Below are 18,377 nucleotides of genomic sequence, written 5' to 3' on the forward strand. Positions count from 1 at the left end.
CCTTGAGAAACATGTATAACCATATGTTGGTTCATCTTTAATAAAGTAAGATATAGAATAAAAATCTAAAGAGCATTGGTAAGGGTCAGGTTGAATTGGTAGCTATGTTAAGTGGGATTGTGTAACTTGCCAAAATTCATTTAGAATATATTCATTCTAACTTAGGTCATCCTGGGAATGGGGAAAGGGAAATGGACTTGACTGAATTCAGGTTGTATTTATGAGCTATGTGATCTTGAACAAATTAAATATATAACCTTTCAGCATTAGTTTCCTTATCTATAAAAGGGGAGAAATAACACTGTAACTTATGGGACAGTGTAAGGAATAAATGAAATAGAGATAAAATATTTGAAAAGCTTAGGAGAGTGATTGGCCCATCAGAAATATTCAACAAATGGTAGCTGTAAAAATAATCTTATGTAACAAACTAATAGGATGGAATAAGTACATCAATCTACATATTACATAACTGACAACAGAATGCATTTTATCAGGTTACTAAGGATTTATTGCTCTGGTATACTTTTTTCTAGCATTTGTTCAGGATTTTTTCTTTCAGATCATGTTTCTGAATCAGGAGAGAACAGATACCCAATACTGAGGCTGAGTTAGGTACAGGTTTGAATTCAACACTTATCTCACTGGCATTAATAGCATTTGCTTCTAGTTTTATAAATACAAGGATATCTTTATATAAATAGGGAGAAAAAGCTGACTAATTGTGAGGGCAAGGGAAGAACTCTCTAGACCAAAAATGTTATATATCAGCAAATTTTCAATTCCCATCATTAATAACACTTCTGCTAGGACTTTTGAAGAGGAGACTGACTATTTGTTTTTGTTCTTATTGTGGAAAATTTCAAAATTCAACAAAAGTGAACAGCACAGTATAATGATTCTCATGTACTCATCATGTGGCTTCAACAATGATCAACTTATGGCCAATCTTATGTCATCTGTACTCCTGCTTCTTCCTTCCAATTATTTTGAAGCAAATCCCAGGCATATTATTTCATCTGTAAGTAATTCAATTCATATTTCTATTTATTTATTTATTTACTTACTTATCTACTTACTTACTTATAGAGAGAGGTGAATGGAGGGAGGAAGAGAGGGAAACATTGATGTGAGAAACATCAGTTGGTTTCCTCTTATATGCACCCTGACAGGGGACCAGACTTGCAACCCAGGCATGTGCCCTGACTGGGAATTGAACTGGTAACCCTTCACTTTGTGGAAGGATGCCCAACCAACTGAGGCATACTAGTCAGGGCTCAATTGATGTTTCCAAAAAATTCTTTAAAAAATCCATAACCTCAACATTGTTACTACAATTAATAATCAGTGTATAGACTCATCAAATATCCAGTGTCCAAATTTTTCAGTTGTCTATAAATGACATGAACATTTGTTATCGTTCTTTCCCAGATTTCTTTTTTGAACCAGGATGCAAATGAGGACACACATTGTAATTGGTTGATAGGTCTCTCATGTTTCTTTCAACCTATAGATTTCTTCTTCAGCTCTATTTTTACCTTGTGATTCATTCATTGAAGAAATTGGGTCCTGCATAGTTTCGTCACAGTTTGGATTTTGTTGATTGCATTCATGTGGGGTCATTGCATATGTTCTTTAGCATATTCTTCTGTTCCCTACTTCCTGTAATTTGGTAAATTCCATCTGGAGGCTTGTCCAAATTTAGGTTCTATTTGTTTGGCAAGATATCTTCACGGGTGATATATTCTTCCAACAGGATGCACAAAAAGTATGCTTATCTCTCTTGTGATACTAGCAGCCATTGGTGATCAATGTCCAGATCCATTCATCTATTAGAAATTGCAAAAATGGTGGTATTCTAATAATAATTCAATCATTTCTACTTCATTGTTACACTAAAATACTCTGTGAGAAGAAAGTGTTCCCTGATCTACAATTTGGACATTTGGCTTCAACTGGTGTTATTTTTTCTGGGAGGGGAACATATTAATTAACAAATGGGAAGTGATTAATTTATCTGATAAAAAGGTATGATGAATCATTTTCTTTAAGGTTATAGAAACCCTTACCTTGAGGGAAAAGGGGAATATAAATAAAACCAAGGGAGATGTGCTAAATGATGATCAGAAACCTGAGATATCTGGGAAGAGAAGTGAAGAAAGAAGAAATACAGGTGCATTAAGGTAACACTGCTCTAAGCCTACTTTTAGCTGGCATAAAAATTCCCATTTGGAAGCCCATCTTATGGCTTCAAATACTATTTACTTACTGAGGTCTCCTACATTCATACCTCTATTCAGGTCTCTCCCCGGGCTTGGCACAGTATCAAAACTCTACCTGACATCACTACTTTGATGTCTAAAAACATCTCAAAGTTAACATATCTAAAGGGAACCGTAGTATTAACAGGCCCAAAATTGTGATTCATAACTTCCCTGTTTCAGTTAATGCTGGCACTATCCACCAGTTGCTAAAGCTCAGACACAAACAAACAAACAAACAGCAGGTATAATCTTTGGCTTTTGAAAAAGTGCTGTTGATTTTACCTTGAGATTATTATTTCTTTTTTCTATTACTAATCACATTACCCTAAACCAAATCACAACTGTTGAGAAACAACTGGATGAATTACAATCATCTTCTGGCTTACCTTACCTTCTGTATGTTGGTCCCCTCTAGACCATTACAAGGACAGTGGCTTTTCTAAAATGCTAATCAGGGATCATGATGAGCTGATAATCACTGAAACAGTGTAATGGATTCATTAAACTAATGAATTATGATTATATTATTATGATTATTTTATCCTACCCTCTTATTATTTTGCTTCTCTGCTGACTTTTCAATGTTCTTAGAATAAAATTCAAAGTCTTGTCTAGCTTGCCCTGTCTACGTGTCCAGCTTTCATCTGATGACACTCTTCTTGTTCACCCTGCCAAGGCCATAACCTGTTGGTTTTACAAACACTTTAAGCTCTTTCTTAATTTATAGCATTTGTATCTGTTATTCTCTCTACCAGAAAATGCTCATTCCGTAGCACTCTGCAAGGCTGGCTTCTTCTTCTCCTTCAGGTCTCAGTAAAAATATTACCTCCTTAGAAAGGCTTTTCTTAACCACTTAATCTAAATTATACAAATATACTTACTTAATATGACAAGAAAGTAACTCAAATGAATATTAAAAGATATTTGAGGGCATGTACCTACTCATATTTCATTCTACTCTTTCATATCATTTCCAGTTCCTTGAAAAAATGGTGAATAAAAGACACATTTAAAAAATCTTGCTTCATAAACAAATATTTATAAACAAAATAAGATTTTGATCTTGTTTGCAAAAGTGGGTTTACAGTTGTAAGAACACGAGAGTTTATTCTTGTATTATTTACTAATTATTATGTTATTTTCCATGTAAACAACTGTAAACCTACTTTTGCCCCACCCTGTATAAATTGGTGAAGGAGAAATTATAATTAGAAATGTGTCTTTAAATACACTCTCACTTTGATTCTAGATTTCTCAATGTTTTTGAAGTGCTGAATAATTTTAAGTAACAGCCATTGTTTCAATAACTCATCTCTGGAATTATGTTCTATGTTATTAACATGCCACCTCTCTCATTTTTAGGACCAATATATTTACGTTTTATCAGCTGTTAACTTTAGGAAACTCTCCTAACTTAAGAACTCATCAGGTATTTTTGCAGATTCTCTCCTCTGCCAATCATTGCCCTGATAGTGTCGTAGGATTTATCTAAATTATGTCAGACCAAAAACAAGGCTACATAAGCCACTCTCCCAAATCAAGAAGCAGATGGAAACTCTTCTAGTCACTTGAAGGATGCCTATAGCATGCCAGAATTTTACAACTGAAAGATAGCTTAGAGATCATGTAATAATCAAAGGTCCTCATTTTAAAAGGGGGTAAAACTGCTGTTCTAATATGTGAACTGACTTACTCTTCCCAGACATAATTTGCTAAGTTGGCATCTCAAGTTTTACTTTCAGAAGACCCTTAAGGAATTGCATAGGAAGTTAGTAGTATATCAAGGTCTGGAGTCCAGGGCTTTTATACCATAAGTCCCTTATTTTCCTTATATTAAGATAAACCCTCCTTTTGCCACCTTTCCTGTGTCTTTTCAGCCTTTAATTCTCAAATTATTCCAGTGGCCTCTGCTGTTCCTGTGATAGTGTCAAGATTTCAATAATTTCTTCTGTTTTTAGAAGTGGTTTGATTTACTAAAATACCAAACTAATAAACTCAATTGAACGCATTTCAGATGGCACCTCCTTCAAGTCTATTAGCCTGTGGGTTAACAGCTGCACATGTTTTGTTCAGATTCTTTAAAAACTTATTTGTGAATTTGATGGCTGTTGAGTGGAGAAGAAAGACATCTCTTATGTAAAACAAATGGGTGCCAAATTGATAATGCTGTGGTAGGCTGGTCATTAGTGGCAATGCTGATTAAGCATATATGGGTCCCAAGTCCATTATAACCACTGGACACTCTGATGCACAACTCATTGTGGAGTCTAGAAACGTTTTAGTTCCCCTTATACAGGAGCCTACATTTCATAGTTAAGGCGACCAGGGCAAGTCTGTATAGACTATTAAAAAATGCTCACATCTGCACACCTGGAATATGTAACCACAGCAGTTTCCCCATTTTCCTAACAGCTGATGACAGCCTAGCTTGCCTGTTCAGACAGTGGTGGAGCCTGACCATCTCCTAGTTCAGGGTTTTAAAATATGCCTATAACACAACAGGGATCTTGAAAACCCATTTAGATCCTTTTCTCTCTTCTAATGAGAGGAAATTCTAATGAGAGGAAATTTCCTCCTGTGTTTATGTAGTAGCAGATAGACTCTCTAACCTTCCATCATTGTTTACTGGGCACTCGGGCAAATTCTGTTTATATTTCGATCCCTCACTATAGTACTCCCGGAGCTGAAGCCCACTTCCTTCCTGACCAACGTGGCCAGGCATCGATCCGTCTGGCGGCTTTAGCATACTTGCGGGCTGTGTCCCGAAGCTGCAAAGGTGTCCAGAGCTGAAGGACCCAAAGCCGCAGCCCGTGGGCCAGAGTGGTCGTGCCGTAACTCTCGCGAGAGTTCTCGGGGAGGGAGGGGGGTGGGGGCCGCTGGGGGTTTAGGAGGAGGAGACCGAGGGTTGCACTGCGGTGGCAGTTCTCCTGGGACGGCTGGGCGGACCTTTCCCCGCCTCTCTTTCCTTCCCCTCTCTTCAAGAGACTCAAGCTGTGTGCTTCCCACTTCCGCTCCTCTGCCATTGGAACTAGCCAAGCCAAGCCAAGCAAGTTGCGGACCCCAAACAGCTGCTGCTGTACTGCTCCACCTCCTCGTTTTCTCTCCATTCTCTTTTTCCCTGGCTAACGCTTCCCCCGCCGCCGTCGCCCCCAGGCCTCGCCACCGACCGAGCCCACAGCCCACGCCACTGCCGACATGAGCTTCTTGTTGTGAGTAACCAGGCTCCCCGCGCGCCGGCTTTGTTCAGGCGACCTGGGCCGAGGACCCCAGCCCACCTGGCCCGATGCTGCCCGCTCTGAATGTTCTCATGCATCGGGCCTCCAGGAACCTGCTCCTACTGCTCACGCTGTCTTACTGCCACCGCCACCTCCCCAGCCCTCTTCGAGCACGCGTGGAACTCTCCAGCCCCCAGGGAGGCTCTGTCTCCCTGTACCCCAAGTCCCGAGACACCCTGGTACCTGAACTCGCATTTATCCATCACCCCAACGTCTCTCTCCGCGCTGCTTTTGGGTTTGTTTATTTGCCCGCTCTGAATAAATACCTCCCACTGTCCGCATGACCCATATCCAACGAGTACCCGGTCGCTTGTCTCAGTCTCTCTTGCCCATTGCTTTTTTCTCTGGGTCCCAAGCATGGACGATGGAGCATTGTATTCCCCACCCCCTTGGGCTTTAGGAGTGAGCAGTTGGGGTAACAAGTCTTGTGAATGTAAGCCACTTAACGAGGCTGTTTATGGGCAGAGATTGCCTAGTGACAGCCTGGAGTCTTGGGGTCTGGAGCAGCTCCTTGCTTCCCTGAAGAATGGGGGCTTTATCTTTTCAGATAACCACCGAGTAGGGCCTGGGTAGTGTGCATTGGGTTGATTAGGTCCACTGGGGAATTGTTTTGCAAATCATTTGTAAATGACAACGTCACGTCACGTTTAGTGTTGTTTGTCATTTCCCATACTTATCGTTTATTACAGACGTGTTGGGGGTTGGGATATGAGCAGAAAGATGGCATGGCAAGATCCCATCTATGGAGGCAGCAGACAAACCTTACATCCTCGGAAAACAGGACCTTGAACCCTGCAGAATTAAGACTTTTGAAGGCTTTGTTGTGATTATATGTACTCTGTGGTTAGAAAGCTAATAAAAACTCTGGAGATTGAAACCCACTCCATACTCTAATTTACTGTTGTAGAGAAAATAGTATTTAATAATTATTTTCTGTTCTGATGCTCTTCTTTCCCCACCTTACATTTATTTTCAGTCATCACCTTGGTACCTGAATCCTGAGAATGTAACCCTTACTTTCAATGCTCATATCTAGAATATTAATTCTTTTTAGGGTGTTTAAGCAAAACTGAGAGATCCCTGAGAAGGTTAACCTTCAGGCAGACTTGCTGTTATTTCTAACATGATGGAGAGTTTGCCTTTTGTCATTTGAGGTTGTGAAGCCTTTTTTTAAGGCTCATCCTAGAAGTCAAGTTTGTTAGATAGGTGGTGATAGATGAGAGGACTGGGTGACTTCATGAAAGTCTTTGTTTTCTATTTTAGTTTGAATAAACATATCTAGGCATCCCAGCTTGAAGCTTCTCATCTTGAGTCTGTTACATTGCTTATGTTTGGTTTCTTCAAGAACTTAAAAGCTGTCTTCAAAATAGTAAAGTAGATGATGTCCATGGCTGCTGCTGCTGGACTTGTGTTTCTTGGAACTCATCGCTAAGTTGGATGAAGCAGGGAAGGACCATATTTGGTGGAAACTAGGAGATAGACAAGGTTTTGGTAGTATTTTCTGAATACAAATACTGTAGTGTCTTTTTTGCATGGCTCAATATTTAATAGTTACAGAAATACAATGGATATGTTAATTTCCTCTAAGTGTATTAGCTACCTAACAAAGATCTTGCCATAACTAATATATATAATATATATAGTATATATATGTTGTATATATTTTATATATACATATCACATTAGAGGGTTTGTACTGTTTGGGGCATAAGTTTTTAGTCAGGTCACATGTTACAGCTAATGTAGTCTCAATATCTTTAGCCTGTGTGCCAAAAGAATAATCCAGCATTTTTAATTTTGATTTTTGTCCACCATTAGTTTAAAATCTGTAGTGAAGACTTTGTAGATAGAAATAACTATCAGAATGTAAAGAAAAAAGTTTTGGTTATTTCATCTGTTTGTTACTTGGTATAGTTTCCTGGGTATTATTTCTGTACCAACAGGTGAGCAGAGAAAATAAGAGCTGTAATTTAGGAATGAAATAACAAATATTTTCCTCCAGTTCTTGGAAGCTTCTACGTAAATGGGTGGATCCAAGGAAATAAGGGCAATGCAAGATAAGGTTATAAAGGTGATGACTCATAACTCGTGACAGCTTTGAGATAGAAGGAAAGAATTTTAGTTAAAAAAGAAAATCATTTGTTGTGCCAAGTACTGATATAGGCAATGGCTATCATTTGTGAACAAAATGGATAAAAATTCCTGCATTAGTTAAGCTTACATTGAGCAACTATAAACACTGAACATCAGTAAATTATATAGTATGGTGGGAGGTCTTAAATGCCATGGAATAATGTAGAACAGGGTGAAGAGGTTTGTTTGGATAGGGAGGTAAGGTAGATTAGGTAATCCCTAGAGGGTGTCCAGATAATCTGCTGCAGTGATTCCTTTGAGTAGCTTTTGTACAAATGATCAGAATAAATTTGCACCGCATGTGTGGACCTGACTGGGACAAAGCTTTGGTTGTGCTGCAAACTGGCCACCCTGTATCTTCCAGTTAAGCTGTAAACTTCCAGATGGTGCATAGGGAAACTTCAAGGGAACCTAATTTAACTTTGTAGACTCAAATTTCTATTTTTATATGTATTTAGTTTTTAAAAATATGTTATTTATTTATTTTTAGAGAGAGGGCAAGGGAGGGAGAGGGAGAAGGAGAGAAACATCTATCAGTTACCTCTTATCTGTGCCTCACCAGGAACTGAACGCACAACCCAGGCATGTGCCCTGACTGGGAATTGAAAGAGCAACTTGTTGATTTGCGTGATGACGCCCAACCAACTGAGCCACACCAGTAAGGGTCGAAGACTCAAATTTTTAGACACAGCCTCAGCACCTGCTGTGTTCTAGGCATTGTGCAAAATGTGGGACTCCAGAGACAGTAGACAGTTTATAAACAGCCATCTGTAATAGATGTAATGGGTCATGGGTCCAAAGAATATGGAGGAATTTACTGTATTTGGGCTGGAGGGAAGGTTTCTAGAAAGAAATAATGGACATTAATGGAAGATATAACAAGTTTTCTAAAAGGGGAAGGTGAAAAGGAGTTTGCAGTCGGGAAATATGGAGGCATAAAAAATTGCCTGTGAATTCTCCATTTTCAGGTTTGTCTAAGAGGCTATTGAATTTTGAAGCTAGATGGGATCTATCAGTCGTATTGCTTCCTCACCTGTTTTGTTTTGTGGGTTTTTTTTTTTTTTTTTTTTTGCTAAAGTGGCAAAGTCACCAATTTCAGGTTACTGGCCTAAGTATTGGCCTGGATAGAATTAGAATACAAGTCTTTTGGCTTGGTGTTTTTCATTTCCTGATATTTTATGCATATAAAATATAGGGAAATTTTGATCAGAGTAAGTTTTGTTTTTTTTTTAATTTTATTTATTTTTAGAGAGACAGGAAGGGAGGGAGAAATAAACATAATGTACAGGAGATATATTGATCTGTTGCCTTTGACCTGCAACCCAGGCATGCACTCCCACCAGGGATCGAACCAGAGACCCCTCAATTCACAGGCTGGCACTCAGTCTCCTGAGCCAAACCAGCCAGGGCAAGAGTAAGTTCTTAACAATTATTCAAAAAGGGTGCTGAGTGTTTTCTGTGTTTCTAGCATTTTTAAATTTTAAGTCCCTTCTCATTGATGGAATTCCACAGAGACATTTGACTTACAAAAGAGTTAAAACAAATAATAGTTAACTTTAAAATGCAAGTCTGTAGGAAAGGTGGTTTAAGGATGTGAATGAATATAACGCAGTTCTATTTCTGTATAGGAAAAAACAGGATTGAGGAAGAAATAAAGGAAATATTTATTGAGCATTATGCTATATACAAGTCACTTCCATCTATCTTTTCAAAAGAATAGCAATTTAGGAAAGGAGATCCAGGATTTTGCTGTATGACTGTCTCTTGTCTTTCTGTGTCTCTCTCCGACCTCTCTTTTTTCTATGTCCTCCATCTCTGTCTCATTACCCCCACCATTACCCCTTCCCACCGTTGTAGTTTTCTGGCATATGGTTTTAGTGCCTTAGCATCTTTACCTGTAAAAGAAGAGGAAGAAGATGATAATGTTAATAACAACAACAATAATAATAAATAGCTAGCTAAGTACTATGTGCCTAGCATAGCAGATACCCCATTTTACAAATGAAGAAACTGGCATAGAGAGGTTAAATAATATGCCCAAAATTAAGTAGCCAGTCAATAATGTAAATGGAATCTGAACCCTGCCAATCTAAATCCAGAGATCTTGCCTCATACTGCTTTATTTATAATTGATAAAATTATATTAAAAGATGATTTTCAAATAGGTCTTGTTTTTACAATGAGAAATCTTTAATATCTCATACTGTTGGGACCAAGAATATAATGGTAGAAGAGAAAATAGAAATCTTTAAATTTAAATAATACTCTAAAATTAATTTTTAGTTCCATTTTTAAGTGTAAAAATGATACATGTGTTGGAGAAATTACAAAATACTGTTAAGAAAATGAAGAAAAAAATCACTCATAATCACATTCAGAGATAATTATTTGTTTTTTGATGTAACTTTCTAGTCTTTTCTGTTCTATTTTTGTTTGTATATATTTTAAAATAAACAAATGGATCCCTATTGTATATAGATCAGGTTTTTCACTTGTAAATTTTTTATGGCAATAGATACACTTCTGCAACATCATTTTGAATGGCTGCCGACCAAGCATTATCTTATTGGACAGTGCTAGGAATTACATACCCACGTATAATCTGTCCAGGTGTCTTGAATGAGCTTATACCAATAACTGCAATACTGAGCCAGTAGCACAGGGATCATTCTAGCCTTCTCCCTTTACATATTTTTGCCTTTTTTTTTTTTGGTCAGTGAGACACCTGGCTTCTATTATCCTCAATGCCCTTACCTGCTTCAACTTCTGTTTACAGCCATTTTCCTAACCCTACCTGGCTACCCTCCCCTGTGGCCCTAGAACAGCAACCATTGCTATTCTCCTGAGCATGTGTGGGCCTTGCTTCAGCCATGTTAAGGATAAAACAGCCAGCAACTACACTGTGTATGGTATTAGTGTGACAGTAATCTAATTTATTCCTGTTATTGCTATGTTTAGGACCAGTGCCTCAGAGATATTGGGAGGATTAGAGAGGCTGAATGTAAAAGGCCTAGCTCAGTAAATTGTAATTATTTGCAGCAGTGATACCTAGTTCTTTATCAGTATCTCAATAGTGTGATCATTGCTCGTAGTTTTTACTGTTTTTATAAACATTCATCATTTCTGATTACTTAAGTCATAGCCAATTTCTGTGGGTTTAATCGTCATGTGTATTAGTGCTACTTTGAGTTTGTGAGGATTTTTGAAACAAAAAAAAAGCAGGGTTTGGAAGGTAAGCAAATATTATTTGGGTAATAGTCTAAGTACCTCATAGCCAAGTAGCCTTATTGTTGTTATTTGTAATGAAAGGTTGAATTTTTTTATTGCTACTATTGTTTTATCTTTTGCTTAAGTCCTTTTGTTGTTCCCAAAATGAAATTTGATGAGAATAGTTCATAGTTGTATTGGGTATTAGAAAGAATATTTTTTGTGTTTTTCTTTGTAGAAAGTGATAATGGTTTAACTTAAATAATTAGTATTCAGTGTAAACATAGAATAATTAAGTAGAGGCAGTCTAGGTAAAAGTCTTCAATAGCAACTTCTCTGGTACCTTGGTGCCCAGATCATGTTCCACACTGAGAGTCCCAGCATGACCTTCCCACTCTTTAAGAGAATCTGTTTGTTCGCCAGTGCCCTGCATAGCCTTAGATTTAACCACTGAAATAGCTCTTTGTTTAAAAACTCTCTGTGGGTATGATTTTTACTCCCGTATGCCTGATTTCAGTGTCCCTAATCTATCCCCACATCCAGCCAAATATTCACCTGGCACTCTTACTTTTAACTCATAAATATTGCACTTTTGAGTCAGTGAACAACAAACTAATTTGTCAAAACTGAAGCCTCTTAACCAGAGTGCAGCATCATTTTGTGGACTAATGCTTGTGTCTCCACCCTCTTTTAAAAAAAATGTTTATTTTTTTAGAGAGGAAAAAGGGAGAGAAACATCAACGTGTGAGGGAAACATTGGCTGCCTCTCACAGGCCGCCAACTGGGGACCTAACCTGCAACCCAGGCATGTGCCATGACTGGGAATCAAACCAGTGACATTTTGGTTTGTTGGCTGGCACTCAGTCTACTGAGCCACACCAGCCAGGTCTCTCTACCCTCTTGTTAAGGACTCCCAAAAGCATCTTATCAGTCAGACTCTGTAACAGTTTAATGATCCTTTGCTGTCCTTGTCAGTTTTTAATTTAGGAAGTGGCAGGTTCTTAAGAATTGAAATAAATTTTTTTTCAAATTATAGTTAGAGCCAAACTATACCAACAAGTGAAATTCTAAGTGGCTAGACATTTGGGGACCAAAATATGCCAAAATTGAACTGTATTGATTTTAGCTTTTGCTTAAGTAGGAACATATTTGTAAGGTGTTGGGACTGTATTGTCTTGTGATAACTATTGGTTTAGAGATATACCTTTTAAAAAAAACTTATTTATTTACTTATTTATTTATGGGGAGAGGGAAAGAGAGGGAGAGAAACATCAAGTGGTTGCCTCTCACATGCCCCCAGCCAATGTCCTGGGCCACACACAACCCAAGCATGTTAGAAAGGCAAGATTTCAGTCCTCAGTCTTTTCATTAAAATGCATTTTAATAAAATCCCTACATGAAAAGCACCTCCAAGTTTGAGGAGCTTTAGACATTAATAAGTGAATGAATGCCTGCATATTGAGTTAAGTGATTTGAAATAAGATAAAGGAGAAAAATCCTTGGATTTCAATATAACACTACTTCTGTCCTTGAGAGACTTGTGAGGCCCTGACAGAGATTCTTTGCCCGATTGAACTTTAGTCAGGTTGTTGGACCTTTTTTTTAGGCCTATTTGTGCACTTCCTTGTAAAGTCTAGTTTTAGCAAGAACCCTGTTAAGTCAGTTTAACCAGAATCCTCCCACCCCCCCATATCTGATCAGCTTCCTCTTCCTCCACCATTCCCTCGGGGGTTGATGTCTGATTACCCTGGCCTGTCTTCAGCCAGAATTCTGTTAGGTCACAGGTCACTTTGGCCAGAATCTCTCTTACCTCCAGTGTTTCCTCTTAGTAATTTTTCATCACTCACCCCCTTACCCTGTTCCTTGGCTATAAATTCCCACTTTTCCATGCTGTATTTAGAGTTGGTCCCAGTCTCTCTCCCCCTCACTGTAAAATGCCATCGCAGTGGTCCCAATAGCTATCTCATTGTTCCTGAATAAAGTCTGCCTTTACCATATTTAACATGTGGCATTGCTTATTTTTTTCATTAGCAACCCTGAAGGAGGTTAGGTGACCTGATTGTCTTTGCATACATGTAATTATTTATAATTATTATTTAAGGTGTTTCCCCCCCCCCCCCCCCTTCCTTGATGGTAAGTTTCATAGGGTTTGTTCACTGTTTTATTTCCCGGCACGTTAGTGTGTTGTTTGCTAAATATGCCTTCAATACATATATATATTTTTGGTTGAAGGTTGTCTTAGAAAGAATAGTGGCCTTTGAGTGGGATGACCTGGGTTTCAGAGTTTTTGGTCTGTTATAACCATGTGACCTTAGGCATAGCACTTCAATTCTTAACCTTTGCTTCCTTTGTCTACTAGGGGAAAGGAATGTGTATTCCATTGGGTCGCTATGAGAACTGAATGAGAGAATGGTTATGGAAATTTTCATAAACCAGAGAGGCCTGTACAAACACTTGTTCATGAAATTCCCACACCTAGTATATAAGTTCTTTCCACATTCCATATTGTGTTTAGCTGTCTTATGAGTACATGGTGTTCATGTACAATACAGTGAATATGTACTGGCCATCTCCTGTGTATGAAGTGAAGTGTTAGGTGCTAGTGGTGGGAAGGGAAAGGTGGGATTTAGAGATAAGTAAGATGTGGTCTGTGCCTTCAAGAATCTAAAACTTGGAAACTAGCATGTGACATGGATATGCTCCTCAATAATTGCTTTTAACTTATTAGTTTTAAGTCCATTAGCTGGTGAAGGTTCAAGATTATTATTTATTTATTTTTAATATATATTTTTCAAGATTGTTGATGTTTCATTATTTATAAACTCCTTTAGATATAGGTGTGAAATAGTTGCATTTGGTATTTAGAAAAGTTGTAATGTTTATCTAGTATGTTCACATATTCAGAACAGCAGGAATTTTGCAGATGTGTGCCTCTGTAATTTTTGGAAGGGGCTGCTTCTGTGGAATGGATTTGGGGGCCTGCCTTGCTTGGTTTTGGCCTCCTTTCTTCCTGCAGTTCCCTTGGGCTTTTCAGGTAGAGATTGGAATGGGGCTGGAAGTGGCTGGCAAAATCCCAAGGCGTAGGGAGCCTCCACGATAGGGTGTTTGCTCACCATTCCAGCCTCATCTGCACCCGCCCTTCTGCCTTTTCCTCCCCCACAGCGCTCAGCCATTTTATTTGCATTTCTTCTCTCCCACATCTCTCTGCCTTTGTAAATGCTGTTCCTGTTACTCTGGTTGGACTGCCCTTCTCTTCCCTACCTTCACTTCTTTGGTTCTGGAACCAACTCTTTCCCTAACCTGTGGCCCCTTCCCAGTTTGTTAAGATACCATTTCAGTGTCCTCTGTAGTCCTTGTAGCCCTTATCAAAAGATACTTTACTGGTCGGTTTTTAGGCCTTTCTTCATCAGAGTATGTGACCTCTTTGATGATGCAGCACTATTTTAAAAAATGTTTTGGCCCTGGCTGGCATAGCTCAGTGGATTGAACGCGGGCTGGGAACTAAAGTGTCCCAGGTTCGATTCCCAGCCAGGGTACATGCCTGGGTTGCAGGCCATAACCCCCCAGCAACCGCACATTGATGTTTCTCTCTCTCTCTCTCTCTCTCTCTCTCTCTCTCTCTCCCTCTCCCTCCCTTCCCTCTCTAAAAATAAATAAGTAAAATCTTTAAAAAAATGTTTTAAAATCTCTACCACCTAGTATAGTGCCTATATATATTACACATAGTTTTTTTCCCCCCTTAAACAAATCCATGACATTTTCCAGTGTTTTCACAATAGTAGGTGGAGGTATTATTGATTCTTTTTATTCTGCTCTAATTTTCCCCTTCCAAAGACTTCTGGGGAGATATGAATAATACTCCCTGCACAGAATATTTTGGGACATCTATTTATTGGATCTCTATTTCACAGTTTTGTAGAGACCTTTTTATTACCCTTTCAAGGATTATTGGCATATGTCTGGCACATGTATTCTACCTGTCAAGGTAAATTGTGTTCCAGTAACAGTGAATGAAAGTGGCGTTTCCCTGTGTCCCGACTGCTGTTGCACTACTAAGAAGAATAATCATGAAAGCTTCTTGGGCTTTTTATATTAATACCAAGTAAACTGTTGATAGTAAAGATTCTTCCAAATAATTTATGTCCTTTGGCATAGTTAGGGTGCTTGCTTCCATTGCCATCGACCTTGTTTTATTTTAAAAGAGTAAAATATTTTTTATGTTAAAATTTAGAATGGAACTCTTTGTTAATAAATGAAATTTAAAAATTAAGTCATGTGAAAAGTAATGGTAGAATATAATTTTAAATTCTTTGTCAGTAAATGTGGTTACAGTTACAGTATTAAGTTTAAAAATACTAATGACTTACCAGGAAAATACTACTTTTCTCCAAGATAAGCAGGGATTAATAGTCTGTAAAGGGAGATTTTATAAAATGAGATATGTAACTCCAATTAAATTTCTTATTTCTTAGTTATCTTCCTGATGTTTTAATGTGGATATTAAACTGATAAATTAATGCAAATAATAAACACATTTGGGAGGCATATGGCATATGTGGAGCCTGCAACCCAGGTGTGTACCCCAATCTTTAGGTTTGCAGAACACCACCCAGGGCTCATGACCTATGGGTTTAAAGCCGCTTTTTGCTATCACCCTTAATGAATTTATTGCTTTTCTCATGAAGTCTGATAGGGAGCCATGCCAGGGGGGTTTCTTCCTGGATTATTTCAAGGGGGAGAGTTTTTCCCAAAGAGTAAATAGTAGTGCCTAGTTGCTAGTGAATCCGAAGAATATGCCTTTATGACATGGCTGTTGTTTTTGAGCATTTATAGGTCAAATTATTTAAGCATGAGTAAGTTATGTTATGATCACTCAGAACAACTTTATCAATAAATACTTTGTATAATTTTATGTGTGAGAAGGCCTGTTAGCCTTAATAAATTTCTTTTTTTAAATGGCAGTTCTGGTATTTACATTTTACTTAGTTCAAAAAGAAACTGGAGAGAAAAGATTTTCATGTTTAGTTATATGCATGTTTTTCACTCATTTGTGTTACTCTTAGTTTTATATTTTTTTTAGAGTTTTTATTTATTTATTTTTAGAGAGAGGGGAAGGGAGGGAGAGAGGGAGAGAAACATCAGTGTGTGGTTGCCTTTTGTGCACCCCCTACTGGGGACCTGGCATGGTCCCCAGGCATGTGCCCTGACTGGGAATTGAACCAGTGGCCCTGTGGTTTGCAGGTGAGCACTCAATCCACTGAGCCACACCAGCCACGGCTCTTTCTTAGTTTTAAATGGCCACAGCTAAAGCCCATTCCAGGTATTGGGGAGCATTGTTGAATCTCAGTGTAAAATGTCAGTTTTGCAGTTGATTGTATTAGGATTAAATAAAGTATCTGGAAGAAGGCATGGTTAATTCTTTAGGGGATGGTCAAGAGCAGTTTCTCTGAGATGGTACCTAAATAGGTTTATGGGGGAATGATTGAGAGAATCAGTTATATCAGGCTATAACTTCTAATTTTCTGCATTCAATATCTGTAATGAGCCTTGAAGTGGGTAGAGACTAATCCAGATTTGGGGACCCTCCTTGATAAAATAAATAAAAAGTTATGAATAAAAAACTAGGTAGCAAAATAAATAATTATATTAGAAAAAAACCTCATTTTTTTAAAAAGATTGTATTTATTTATTTTTAGAATGAGGGGGAGGGAGGGAGAAAAAGAGAGAAAGGGAAAAGAATCAATGTGTAAGAGAAACATTGATCAGTTGCTTCTCACTCACCCCCAACAGGGACTGGCCCCAAAACCCAGTCATGTGTCCTGACTGGGAATTGAACTGGCGACCTCTTGTTGTGTGGGATGACTTTCAACCAACGGAGCTATGCCAGTCAGGGCAAAAAAGTCATATTTTACAAATTTAATAAAGCAAAATATAGAAAAATAATATCACAAAATATAAAAAAATAAAATTTTATTAGTTAACTGATAGCTCTTAATTCTTATTTACTTACATTTTTTGGCTACACACTTTTTGACAACTTCTTATGTTGATATTTATAAAATAGGGTTACTGTTTTCTATAGAGAGAATAGAAAGATTATTTACTTTTTTCACTAACATGGCTGAACAGAATGTGTTTATTATTATTGACGCCTTAGAAAGGTTTCAGATTCACAACTTATTTTATTGGTTATGTCAAGGTGGGTGCCAGATTTGGAGAAATCTCTACTAAGTCTCTTTCGCATATGGAGTACAGTATTCTTACATCTGCGCCCACAGCCCATGGAGCGCATATGTAGATGACTCCGATCCTGCACATTAGTGTGAATGATAGCAGATAAGGCAGTGCTTGGGTGGTGGGATTATCCTTGGCAGTCATTCATTCCTAAATTTAGACTAGCAATGGTCTAATCACATGTGGACTTGATTATGAATTACATATACCTATAAAATCTAAAGTAAATAATGTATTGTTCAGACCACCATTTGGGAGGAATAATGGTTCTAATGCTGCTGTTGAGCTCTGTTTACATTTACATCGGTGAAATATTACGTTATTTACGTTATTAAATATTTTACCACATTTTTTGCTTCAAAATTTTTTTTTCTATTTTCCTCCTCTAAAACCTACGTGTGTCTTATGGTCTGAAAAATACAGTATTATCTTCTCTGCATCTTCCTTTTATCCAAATACCCAAAATACCACGTTAACCAAGGAGGAAGTGTGATGGCGGGCAGGGGGTGGGGGTGGGGGTTGGGGAGTCAGAGACAATAGTCTTAACTCATTGCACTTAGCTTACTTTTGCAGTTGTTTTGAAAACATGACCATGGGAACATACTATTAGGACTCCTGCTAGCGCCTTGGCAGGGATCCTGCCATTGAGGATCCCTGAAGTTTAAAATGTTGGTGTCATGGTAAATCCAATTCTACAGTCTTGTACTGTAATTTTGTGCTTGGATGATTCTATTTGTTCAGTTGTAGTACTGACCTGTTACTTTCAGCATAAGATGTGTACTGCTATGCATGTATAATATGTACTGTGCTCTTGTATCCACTATAACTGGGCCTATTTGTGTAAGCCGAGAATATAAATTTAGCAGATGTTGCCAGAGTATTTGTTTTATCTACTCTTTTTACCTGGAGTCCTTTATCAATTTAGCTCAACAAACACTTATTGAGGATCTGTTCTGACCTAGGCCTTCTGCTAGGTTCATGAAATGCAGGGATGACTTAGAAATAGGCTTTGCCCTTGGCAGACTCAGGGTGCATTGTAAAACAGAGACACATGAGTGTTGTGTGTGAACAGAGAAGGTGTCCCTGCTCCAGCATAGGCTTTCCTCAGGGAAGCTTCCTGAGGAAAGTGATCCCTGAATTAATACTGTAGGGATGAGTAGACATCCAGCGAAAAAAGAAATTTCGGTTAAAAGTGTATGAAATAAAGAATAATAGTCTCTATCTGATTTTAACTTTGCATTTTTTTTTTCTGGTCAGGCTTTCT

General features: G+C 38.1%; 1 protein-coding gene across 2 annotated transcripts in view; it reads left to right on the plus strand.

Annotated features, from left to right (window-relative positions):
* The first annotated feature begins 5,155 nt into the window (after positions 1 to 5,155).
* MOB1B (MOB kinase activator 1B) overlaps positions 5,156 to 18,377 on the plus strand; it is a 40,467-nt gene continuing 27,245 nt past the window's right edge. Inside the window, exon 1 of one of the 2 annotated variants that reach the window (XM_028505804.2) lies at positions 5,156 to 5,473. In XM_028505804.2, coding sequence (XP_028361605.1) covers positions 5,460 to 5,473 — 14 coding nt within the window. In that variant the 5' untranslated portion in view covers positions 5,156 to 5,459. The remainder of the gene's footprint in view (positions 5,474 to 18,377) is intronic. The other variant, XM_036021789.1, reaches the window with a different exon arrangement.

This window comes from Phyllostomus discolor, chromosome 1 (assembly GCF_004126475.2).
Source record: "Phyllostomus discolor isolate MPI-MPIP mPhyDis1 chromosome 1, mPhyDis1.pri.v3, whole genome shotgun sequence".
Lineage (NCBI taxonomy): Eukaryota > Metazoa > Chordata > Mammalia > Chiroptera > Phyllostomidae > Phyllostomus > Phyllostomus discolor.